Source organism: Pinus tabuliformis, chromosome 5_2 (assembly GCF_031772625.1).
Source record: "Pinus tabuliformis cultivar Carrire ecotype Pingquan chromosome 5_2, CPIR1, whole genome shotgun sequence".
Taxonomy (NCBI): Eukaryota; Viridiplantae; Streptophyta; class Pinopsida; order Pinales; family Pinaceae; genus Pinus; species Pinus tabuliformis.
The window spans coordinates 1,002,183,889-1,002,196,543 of NC_142306.1; the positions used below are offsets into that span (position 1 = coordinate 1,002,183,889).

At 38.0% G+C, this 12,655-nt stretch overlaps 1 protein-coding gene and 1 pseudogene across 1 annotated transcript; one reads left to right on the forward strand and one right to left on the reverse strand.

The window, feature by feature from the left end:
- Positions 1-7,762: 7,762 nt before the first annotated feature.
- Positions 7,763-9,457, reverse strand: LOC149162662 (adenylate-forming reductase 03009-like). Its single transcript, XM_089435258.1, has one exon. The coding sequence runs from the start codon at positions 9,455-9,457 to the stop codon at positions 7,763-7,765; it is 1,695 nt and encodes a 564-aa protein (XP_089291384.1).
- A 1,630-nt stretch (positions 9,458-11,087) lies between these two features.
- Positions 11,088-12,083, forward strand: LOC149162663 (peroxidase 28 pseudogene; annotated as a pseudogene).
- The last annotated feature ends 572 nt before the right edge of the window (positions 12,084-12,655 follow it).

A 12,655-nucleotide genomic window follows, 5' to 3' on the forward strand; every position in this document is an offset into this window, starting at 1 on the left:
ACAAAGGCCTTGAAGGCCAAAAAAGTGTTAAATACTTCACTCTTGAGTTTTAAGAAGTATACCCAAGTGCGTCTGGAGAAATCATCAATGAAAGTTAAGAAATACTTGCAACCAGAGAATGACACAACTGGAAGTGGACCACATAAATCACTATGCACAAGCTGTAAAGGGGCTGAGGCGTGCCAAGAGGCACGTTTTTCAAAACTGTCCCGATGATGTTTTCCGAGTACACATCCGGAACAAACACCATCTCTGCAAGATACCATAGGAAGACCTGTCACCATATTTTCTTTACATAGATGCTGAAGGGAGCGATAGTTTAAGTGACCAAATCGCTCATGCCAAAGTTTTCTCACTTCATCGTTATGAGCAACAAATACTGAGGGAAGATTTGATGACCCAAAGTTGTGAAACTTATACAACCTTGTAGAATCATCAGCAATGCCAGTAGCCAAAATCTGTTTAGGATCTTTTAAGTCCTTGATTACAACATCATGAGGTGAAAATTCAACGATTTTACCTTCACCTGAATGAGTTATCTAATATACAGATAGAAGGTTGCAGGATAAGGTTGGAACACATAATACATCATTAAACTGACCATTGTCTAGATGAACAGTTCCAGTCCCTACAACATTAAGAGATCTATCATCACCAACATATATATTTTTGGTGTTACAATCATTTAAAGAAGAAAACATGGCTTTGTTTTTGGCCATGTGATAAGAAGCTCCAGAATCAATGAGCCACTCATGAGAATGAGAAGAAGAAGATACATTTAATGCATAGCCAGACCGAGATGCTTGACAACCACATGCAGAAAGTGCCATTCTTGAAGATGAAGTTGAAGTTGAAGATTGCCCCAAATGGATGTTATGCTTCTTCATTGCTGCTTCCAAGGCTTCCATCTTCTTAAAGCATTTTGATTCTAAGTGCTCATCTCGATTACAAAAATTGCAATGTCTATCAGTCTTCTTCCCTTTGTTTTTATTTGTCTTATCATTTTGTTGAAATGATTTTTCATTTTGGGGCTGAAATTGCTTAGGACCCTTGTTTGGTTTAGGACCATTCTTTTTAGGATATGACTTTTTAGGATTCTTTGAATTTGGTTGCTGCTGGGTGGCTAACGCTTTCTTGGAAGAGTTTCCAAGATTAAGAAGACCAAGGTGTAAGAGTTTTTCTTGTTCTCTTATTAAAGAATCACAAAAAGAGTCAAAGGAAGGGGGATTGTAGTCTTTTCCTTGAGAAATGAAGGCTTATCTTGTAGAATGGAAGGTGGAAACAAATACAGAGTAGGCTGGTCCCAACTTAGTAAGGATGGAATAAATAAGGTTACTATCTTCTTTCTTAACCTTAACACCTTCCAAAAGATATCTAAGGGTCTTGAACTTAGACAAGAAATCTTCAATGCAAGAAAAATTATTAGGGTCCAATGTAAGCAACTCATTTTCAAGTTGATGGGCTCTAATTTCATTTTTAATCCCAAAAACTTTATTGATTTGTTCCATTGCTTCATGAGGAGTTTCAAGTTCTGCAATATGGAATCTAAGATCTAGAGAAATAGACATCCCTATCAAACCACGTGCTTGATCTTGTCTATTTTCCCATTTAGCAGCCTTGTCTTCATCTTTCGGTTTCTTTTCTTGGCCTGTGGATATTTGGTAGAGACCTTTACTTCTAAGTAAATCCTCCATGTAGGACAACCGTTGGAAGTAGTTGGTGCTGTCAAGGGTAACTTGGTATTGACTTTCCATTTCAACAGAAACTGAAGCTGAATATGCTAAAAGTAAGTGTTCCAATGGATAGATCTCGAAAAATTAGGCTGGTTTAAAAAAAACGGCTCTGAAAAAGGCTTCTGGATGAAGAAGTTATGGCTTTTTGAAAAAAAGTTGTTGAAGTTGCCGACGAAGTGCGGGAATGTGTGGAAATGAAAAAGTCCGCCCCCACAAAATGGAGACTTGAACCCAAGACCTCTACTCTCTTAAAATAGCTTTGAACCAATTGATCTATACAAAAAATTTGAGAGAGAGAGAGAGAGAGAGAGGGGGGGGGGGGGGTGCTTTGGGTTGCGTGCTTGCTTTGAGAAAGCTCTTTTTCCCTACAAAACAAAAAACACAAAACCCAACACAGACATGCAAAGAAAACGAACCTTGCGGCTCGAAGTTAGCTTTACCCAAAAAACTAAATATTTTCAAAAATTGAACCTTGCGGCTCAAAGTTAGCTTTAGCCGGAAAACTAAATATTTTTCTCAATGTTTCTGATTTTCCGAGATCACACTAAGGTGCAGGGAAAAGAGCATACGCATGAGAAAAATCCTTCCTTTCTGTTTCTGATTTGCCCAGATCGCACAGAGTCGCAGGGCAAAGAGCATACGTAGGAATGAAAGGTATAGATCCGGTTAAAAAAAGCTAAATAAACTGAAACCGAAATAAGCAGAGAGAAAATAACAGTAAACTGCAAATAAACACTGTATACCTCCAGATCTTAAAAATGACGCAGCTAGGGCTACCGGAAACCTTTTCGCGTGAAACGAAAGGGGTTCCTCACTGGAACAGATGCTCCGAACACAACAGAGCAGTCCTCTCGGCTCGAAAGCAGTCAGAAACAGCAGATCTAGGAAACGGCAGTCGGATGCAGTTCTACCGGCTTCAGATTTGGATCACCAACGGACGCGACCCTCAAATAGCTCTAATACCATGTAGGAATTTACAAGGTAAGTTCCTCAGAAAGAACACCAAAAGGACACCTCTCACAACCAGATCACAGATCAATACACCAATATTTTTGACGTGGTTAAAACCCTCAAAGAGGGAAACAGTCCACGGCCTGAGCCAACGCGGCCACTTCAGGCAATTTATTAATCAAAGAATGAAAATTTACATAAGCTTCTCTCATGCACGGATTACCCTACAAATGACCCTCCATGCGCTTTAAATAGAATTCATGGACCAATCGGGTGTCAAGCCACGGATCAAGTGTCGGTAATACCGAGGAGAGAATGAACCGTCGGATCACTACATATCGTGACCGTCGGATTGTAAGTTACAAAATGTACAACGGTAAAGAAACACACTTTACCTAACTCTATACCTAACTCTACACTAGACCAAGTTGAACTTAACTATATCCTATGTGTCAGAATATCCTAACACATACTACACTGCAGAATATACCTCTATCAAAATAATGATTAAACATATACATTAAAATATTTGATTTTTATCAATATTTTAATAAATGAGGGTTAAATGGAGGTAGTGTATAAAGGAAGAACTTAGAACATCACATAAATGCAAAACTATTAAGAACCCATCATATGAAATCTGCTTTGTAAACTAAAATAGATAACGATCCCTCCCTCATACCGTCTATATATATATATATATATATATATATATATATATATATTTGGGGTTGTAGCATCTCTAGAGAATCCTGGAGAAAGATTGAATAAATCTAGAAGCGTTTTATAACGTATAACCTCAAAATTAAAAGCAACACACCCTATCCTATTCTCCTTATAGAAGTGGGTCTTTTCCCTATCGAGAGCCTAGCTATGACTAGGCTTTTCTTGTACAAGCACAAACTCAATAACATAGGAGACCATAGACTTCCTAAGCTAGCTTTAAATTCCAGCCAAAACCACGTGAGGCTCAAACGAGGTTGGTATAAAGACACCAGGGCATGGTTGAACCATTGGGAGATCGACGAGAATGTTGCATTGCAAAACATTGATAACATTAAAAATATTGTTACTTCTAAGTTCAAAGAAAAAATGTGGTGTGAGAAAGATTTAGCAGCTAAAAGAAAATTAAGATATTATAAGGAGGTCATCAACTCCACCCTAGAAGATCAAAAGTATCTCTCTGTTTTAACTAGCTCAAAGAAGAAAATTAATACAGCCAAGATTAGAACGAACTCTCATGAGCTCCATAGTGAAACGGGTCGTTGGGCAGTTCCTAAAACACCATGGATGGAAAGGTTCTGCCATCGCTGTGAGAATACGAACATTGAGGATGAAAATCACTTCCTCTTAGAGTGCCCCGCGTACAACCACATTAGATTTCAGTTTCAAAATCTTTGTTGCAATACTGACCTTCTTAGCCTTTTACGATGTCAAAATTATAGTGAGCCCGGGAGGCTTCTTTCCAAGCTTTTTGAGGATAGGAATAAAATCTTAAATCAAACTAAATAATTCGTTTCTTTAGTTCCGATAGACCAAAGTTTGGTCTTAGTTGTTATTAACCATCATCATCATCATAATTTTAATAGAAAATATTAAAAAAATATTTTATTTCATTTTTTGTAAATTAAAATTAAAAAGTTAATCAATACAAATTTATTTTATATTATTTATAACTAGCCTAGATCTATCTTAACTCTAGATCTATTAAACGACTCGAAGGATCAAATTTTTTTTCACTCTAAAAGAGGTTTGCATCTCAAGAGATTTGATCCCTCTCAACACTTGGATCGGGTTTGTATTTCAAGAGATTTGATCCCTCTTAGCACTTGGTAGATCCAGAGTTAAGATGGATCTAAACTCGTTTAATTTCCGCTTTAAATATGTTATATTGCACATGAATACCACGGGTTATAAATACAACAGGTCATTTTTTTAATATTGTTTTTTTCAAGTAAAAATGTTTACATCGCATTGTATTATTTTATTTTTATGCAATTTGACTTAGTCAAAATGTTAAACATTACATTACAACATCTCTACCCTACTAGACTGGAGAGTGAGCAATTAAAAATAATAATAAAATAAATCAATAGATATATAGTTTTCCAAATTTAAAAATAAAATAATTAAAAATAATAATAATAATAATGTAAATAATTCAATATAAATATTAATAAATAATAGAATAGATTAGAGTAATTCATGGGATGGTATCATTTCCAAATAAACTACCAAAGTCTTACAATGAGGTTTGGGGAAAACAACAAACTTTAAATATAAAAACAGTTTAAATACATTTCAAATTAAAGTTACCAAAGTTTTATATTGTGGGGAATTTGGCTAGGTCTATTGTTTGTTTGAAGATTTTGTGGTTTTCTATAAAGTTATAGAACATAATGCAAAATAGCCTTACTACTAAAATGGAAGAAGATAAGTTAATAAAATATGTGAAATTGCTACTGTTATAGGGTATAGTATGAGGTAGTGTATAGTATGAGGTTTCTTTGATCTAGCTAGTCAAAGGGATGTTTGTGGTGTGGGTATAGTCATTTTCTTCTCCCATAATCTGATGATTAAATGAAAACTAGGTATTGGCCAAGACACACATTTTACAGTTGAACTCCTTGCTATGTGGTGTGCCATGAGGATTGTGTTTTGAAATTGTATGGGGATTCAAAAGTCATAAAGGTAAGGCAAGGTCAAGTTCATAGTCATAGTGGTCCCCTCCGAAGTAAGGAATATGTAAGCAAGCGCTGCGGAAGCCGGTCAAGCTATATGGCCCGTCCACCCCACCAATGTGAGACAGTTCAAGTTCAATAGAAAGGTGGGTAGCAATAGGTTATCTCAAAATAATGAAATGATTCAGGCCTAAGCCGACCCATGCCATCCCATAAAAGCATGATAAGAAATACTAGACAATGAAACAAGTAGTTTCCGCGCATACGATCCAAGGGTGGTTCCTGTGCCACTTCCATAAGCTCCTAGCCTAGTAATGCTGGCTGGTTGTTTTCATTCATCAATCATATCTGTAAGCTCGTCTCCCCACCCCAACAAGAATATGAATAGTGCCTGCCTACCCCCTCCGTCTATGAAGATTCATCAAGCATGTAAGTCCAGCCCGTGACCAATGCTCTTTCTATGTTGAAGCCCTTGAAGCAATACCGAAATAAGAATATTTAAGCAGCAAGTGCGGGTGCCCCACGCAGGTGAATGCTCTGCTCTGCGCCGTCCACGGCATAATCTAAAAGAGGTACTGCTTCCTAAAGAAGATAAATAAGGCGCGGAGCGGCCCGACCCGAGATGAAATATCTCAATCTAAAGGTGATATGTCTAAATGACGTATATAAAGGCCTGATCCCGGCTTCGTGATAAGATCAAAAAGAAAAGATCTAAAAGCGCATTCCAGTCGCATATTATTTCGATATGTGATTACGCTTTATTATATACGTAATTACGACATATATATATTTTTGCATCACATTTATAGGCGTACTTATATTGGTCATTCATTATATATGTAATTATTGAATTATTGGTTGGTTTCAAATCTAATCGACAAAATGAAAGATTCCTTCAAAGTACAGGCGGGATGTCTTCATTCTTATTAACGTAATTATTCATTTTGGTTGCTTCTTAACGTAATTACATATATAACGAAGAAACAGCAGTTGAGCGCCCCGCAAACATCTCCGCAAAAAGATCTATTTTCATCCATTTTTTCGGAGCAAATTCCCCCTATATTATCCCCGAAAACATCTCCGCAAAAAACATGCATTTTATAGTCCTTTTTCGGAGGTGCGTAAGCGAGCTCGACCAAAGGGAGAGGACCGGTAGGGGCTCGACTGATAAGGAGAGGACCGGTAGGGGCCCTTTTTTTGACTTATTTGAGAGGGGCCACCCAATAAGTAAATTGAAATCTCTTCTATTTTTGCTCCGAAACATCTCTAACACGAGTGATAATGAAAGAGCACAAGTGCATGAATGATGATTATTATTACACGGTAAGCTGGGAGGACATCATGGGGGTGGGTGAAAGCCAGGTGACCCAGCGATCCATCCCACCCATCCTGTGCTTCTAAGATCAGGGCTATGGCAGTAGCTACTAATATTCATGAAGGGATATAGGTAGAACTTGTGGATTGGTTCAATGAAAGAGTTGACTTATGGGTCCTTCATTTAGAATCACGGTAAAGGAAAATATGCTAGCTACAAGAGCAATATGATGATATGCAAGTTCTTCATACACACAAGGAAAATAATACCATGGCAGATGTGTTATCCAAGGAAACTCTGCTATTAGATATTGCTTTAATTTCTATCTTTGAAGTGTCTACTATTATCTATTTTGTTCTTTACTATGTTTGATCTTATTCAAATAGATTTTAGTTAAGTTTTAAGATAAGTTCAAGCTCTAAAATATATCTAGAATTTTATTCTAAATACTATGTACAATTTTTATTTTATGAAATGTGCTCCTTATTAAAAACTAAAAATATATTTTTCCAAACCTAGAATAAAATTGAAAAAGATAAAAAGCTACCAAAATCTTATGATGAGCTTGGGTGGAAACAACAAACCTTAAATTGATTTAAATGCATTTCAAGGTAATGCTCGGAGTAGCCTCAATCACCTTATAGATTTTGATGGAGTGGTATCATTTCCCTATGAGCTACCGAAGTCTTATGCTGAGGTTCATGCATGGACACAACAACAAGTTTAAAAATAAAATAAAACCATTTAAATACATTTGAATTCTCAAGTAGTGCATAGAAATTAAATAGCTAATAAACCTAGATAAACATTAATTCATGGAAATCAAAACACCTATCTGTCTTAAATTGGAACGTCTTAGGAAAAAGAGTTTGCAAAACACCAATCTTACTAACGTCTCATGAAAAAGTGTTTGCGAGGTACGTTTTACGTACTGTTTATTTATTTTCCGGAGGACTATGATATAGATACTGTGGCAGGGGTGCCTAATCTTTCCTACTTGCTTCGCGTTGAATTGAATGACATAGTAATTCTGCAACTTTTGACTAAAGTTGCCCAAACAAACGTTCAACGTCGAACGAACTTCAAGAGTCCCAAATTGGCCCAAACGCCGGAATGCCCACAGCTTTGCATCCGTTGACCACATCCCTGCTTCCGCTCGGATTGCTCGTCACGATCACCACTTCGGCTCCCCACCTTCGCACTGCTTCCACTGTCATCTCCGAAACGTTTGGCCGACCAAACACAGCTGTGTCGTGGATCACCATCTTCTCCGCAGGGTAACTCTTTATCTTTCTCACAATCTCCTCCCCGAAATTCTCTTCAATCCCTTTCGCCACCCAGATGACATATACATCGGCAGGGCAAGGCTGCAGCATAAAGGAGAGGAAGACGCAGATTCCCGAACCCGTTGCCACTACCACCACCCTTTTATACATGTTTATCAGATAAGGCAACCCTGCGAAGTGCAGGCTACGGACCCACAAGTGTGTGGGAGGCTCCGATACGAGTCGTCGGGTGAAGTCCCCAACGGCCCCGGCCAACATCATGTGCTCCTCCTTCCCGTCCGATATAATCCCAAACGCGTGCCATTCCGACAGAGGCGATCGGCTGATTCTGCCCAGGATGCCTGATTCTATTCCGCCTTGGAACTTGATTAGGCTCGCGTGATTCGAAGGTGCCGACACTTTCACCGGAACTCTTCTCACGAACAACCATGGGAAGATTATAGCCAACGTTATGACTACAGTGAACCAGAATTCCTGCTTCTTCACAAGACTCGAACCGCGAACGTCATAGGATTTGTCGACTGGATTGTAGCTTGCAGTGAGGATAACGAAGGCCCAGAGCAAAGCAAGCGCAGCCCAGCCGGCAAAGCGGTGAAAGTTTTCGAAGACATTGTGATGCAGGTGACGCACTACAGGAAATGCTGCGAGTGAGCTTATGATAAGGAATCCCAGGATGGCGCTTGCGACTCCTATAATTTCATCGGAACTGCTCTCACGGTGGGAGAGTGTTTGGTGCAAGGAGTAAATGAGCCACAATATCGACGAAACCCCGCATCCGCTGTGAATTCCTCCCACGCTCTGGAGAAACGAGTTAGCGGCGGTCTTTACCGGCAGTGGAACCCATGACCACCTGCCTAGCAGCTTCACCGTGATCCAGAAGACGCATCGAAGAAAAGCCTCGCTTCGGCAGAGCACCGAGGCGAGAATGTTCCCAATGGAGAAAAGAGCAGCTTTCTCTTCAGCGTAGGGGAAGTAGCCTGTAATTGCCGCAACCAATCCAAGTAAGTTCACAGCGAAGCACAGAGAGAAGAGGCGCTTATAGACAGTGAAGAGGCCTTGATCTAATAATATCACTGACAGCCGCGATTCCTTCGACCCAGGTTTTGCTACTGCCGCTTTCATGGACCGACTCAAGCTGGTGCTCTTCAAGCCACTCGCAGGTCTGGATAGTTCTACCGGGTCCTCTATGTCATGGAGATCTTCATATTCCTTGTCCTCTTCCTCCTCGTCACTCTCATCTATATCACAGAAATGGCTGCTGGAACGGCTGTAGGTTCTTTCTGAATTGAAGCGGGATGATAGTACAGGAGCCAATTTTGAAACAGAAAGCGTCGACTGACGGCGCCAGGAGTACCAAGCCCGGGCAGGAGGAGCGGCGGCTGTGGCCGAGTTAACATCTTCATTTGTAGAATCAGAAACAAAGTTGTTCTTATTCGTATTGATTTCGAAAGAAACCCCCCGACAGCTACAGAATTTCGTCAGTTCGGCCATTACTAAGCAAAAAGAAGCTCGTTGATTGAATGTAAGAATCAAGACAGAGTCCGACAGAACTTAATGAATTTGATAGTCTATATGAAACCTGAATTGACGGATGGAATGAATTCCCTGAGGAAAGATCATTAATCCAGAATTGAATTCTTGGCTACTTTGTACTTATAGCCGAATGTACCGATGCGAGCTAAGCCTAAATTCAATCATATTTTTATTTTTACATTCTGAGCGTCTGTCGACAAGCCATGTGGTTGTGAATGGCACCACAGATATTTATTTTTCTAGCGAACAAGAAGCTGCGATTGTGATCCGAATTACTCAATTCACGAGTGTTTCGGATTGCAAGAAAATCCCCTGGAAATTACACTGATTCGGCTTTTCATTTAGTCAGTGAATCTTCATTTAATATTATCAGGAAACTTGAAATTTCTGCGAAATGATTTAAATAGATTGCTTATGTAGTCGCGTGAATGAAAAAGACAGACAGTAATCAACAAGTCTAATAATTTTAGCTGTTCCATTTGACCCTAGTAATTACAGAATTCAACGTAATCTTCATTGGATTCCATCGATTGGACGGAGATGTTGAATTCTGTGTTGGATACCATGAATTCGACGAAGTCAAAGTGAGACAGTACCAATAGAGAGAAGACTTACCAAATTAAATTTTATCAATCCATCGATTCTACATTGCTTAATTATTTTCTTTTATATAATTACAAAGTATTTGTTTTATATAATTATAGATAGTTCTTCAACTATTTCCATAATATCTTTTATAATCTTTTATTATCTCTTCAAATCCTTTTATGAATCTCTCAATAAATTTTCATCCCTATTTTCAATCTTTCCTCCTAATTTTAGATAAACTTTTAAAATCAATCTATATCTCATTATATTATTATTATTAGTTTGTTATTATATTATTTATTTATTATACACATGTAATTCATATTATAACTTTTATATATATTTTAATTCTAATAGTTATGGAAAAAATGAACCAATGACTTATTAATTTACCCATTTACCATTCATCTAACCATTCACCATTAGTCCCAGCTTAAGCTTGCTGGAGTGTTCTAATTTTACCATTAAATTATAGATTTTACTTAATTTTTTATTTTTTTTAATTTGTTTTTTTTTTTATATATATTTTCTATGGATTTCATTTAGTCCAAGCTTAAGCTGGCTGGAGTGCTCTAATTTTACCATTAAATTATAGATTTTACTTTATTTTTTTTATTTTTTTTAATTTGTTTTTATTTTTCTTATATATATTTTCTATGGGTTTCATTTTTATTTTTTATTTTTGTATTTTCAATTATTTTTTTCATTAAATTTTATATTTTCAAAATATTTTCTTTAATTTGATTTTTTAATATTTTTTTTAAACACTTCAAAAATCATCTAAAAACATAGCTATCAACAAGGAAGGCAGCAAGTCCCTGCCACCAACGCAGCATATACCGAGTTGGAAAAGACACGGGTGCCACCAAAGCAGCATATACCGAGTTGGAAAAGACACAGGTGGGGCTAACATGTAATGAATTTTAGCAACTTTCCAAGATATATGTGTGTAATCGTGGTTGTGCCAGGTTAAGACCGCATGTTTTCCACTTGTCTAAACATGCAATCATTTGAAGGTGTCTTTGAAACAACGATTAAGCAAGCAGAATCGATTGTGCGCGGAGTAATCACAAGTCACTTTGCTACCGACAAATCTCTTCCTGCTGCCCTCCTGCGCATGCATTTTCATGACTGTTTCGTAAAGGTAAGCGTGCACTTCTCTGGAAATCATAGTCTCCTTTAAATTCAAGATTTATAAATATAAATTGAATGGTGTGGAATTAATAAATATATATGTTGTTGAAGGGCTGCGATGGATCAATTCTGATTGATAGCGTGGGCAATAACGTATCAGAGAAAGAAGCAGGCCCCAACCTAACTGTGAGAGGATTTGAGATAATCGATGAAGCAAAAGCCAAGCTTGAAAGTGCATGCCCCGGCGTTGTGTCGTGTGCTGATATTGTTGCACTTGCTACTAGAGACGCTGTATTCCTGGTATATTCTAGGGACACCAAATTTGAGATTTTTTAAGCGTATTTTGATTTTAGTTCGATAGTTAGACATTAAAATTGAGCTCAAATTTGTATTTTTAAAATAAATTTTGATTAATTGAGCTCAAATTTGTAATTTTTAAATAAATTAGATTAATTACACTAAAATAATATTTATTTGAAAATTGTTCATCTTAATTAATTTATATTCGCTATTTATTTATCACTCAAAAAAATAAAACAAAATTATATACAACACTAAATAAATCCCTTTTTTCAAATGGACAAGTGACGTTCAAGATTAACATGCATGATATACGTGTCTTGCATGCATGCTATTTCTGGTATGCCGCTCTAATGTTCCTCTCCTAAACGCGACGAGTCGATTGGCACGACGGCTTGCATGGGCTTGCATGTTGAACAGGTGCACCCTCTGGAAATGTTATGTCGACTTTCAAAGCTAGTGGCTTGTTTAGTTGCAGAATGAGCTAAGAATGAGTCTGTTACAGCGCTTGCTACAGACCTGCGAAGATAAAGCCGAGATAATGCCAGATTCAGTGAGATAAATCCATTGACCACAGAGCCGGTTGGAAGCTCAAAGCGTTTCGTTGGAGTTTAGGCTTTGGGAACTTGGAGTACAGTTCCAAACTTGATGGCTCTCACTATTGGTGTTCATCGTAAGAAAGAGAGGAGATATTCTTCAGCACTACAATGACGCTGAAGCATTTAATTATAATGGCATTCAGAATCGTGAATTCTCTGTTGCTTCTGGCGTTTTTAGGACCTGCATTGGCGCAAAACAGCCTGCAGGTTGGATTCTACCATAAGCCGGAATTTCGTGCTCGGGAACAGGCCGAGTGACGGGGGTATTGTTTGGCTGGCCGAGTGGACGATGGGTCTGGGGGTCGAGTCCCTTGCTCAGCAATTTTCTTTTGATGTGTGTGTTCCAGTAGTTCTTTATCTCGTTGTCCGTCCGTCCGGGCAATCTCCCTGCAATTAAAGACCACCTGCACAGTTTCACAGACTGATTAGAAATCACTTCAATCAGTAACTGAGACTTCAAAAGTGAGATTTTCATGACAGATCCAGCTTTAAAAGGAAATCCATTGCAGCAACAGCGGAGATAAAATGACATACT

Coding starts and splice junctions, on each gene's coding strand:
- LOC149162662 (XM_089435258.1), bottom strand. CDS start 9,457: ATGGCCGAACTGACGAAATTCTGTAGCTGTCGGGGGGTTTCTTTCGAA.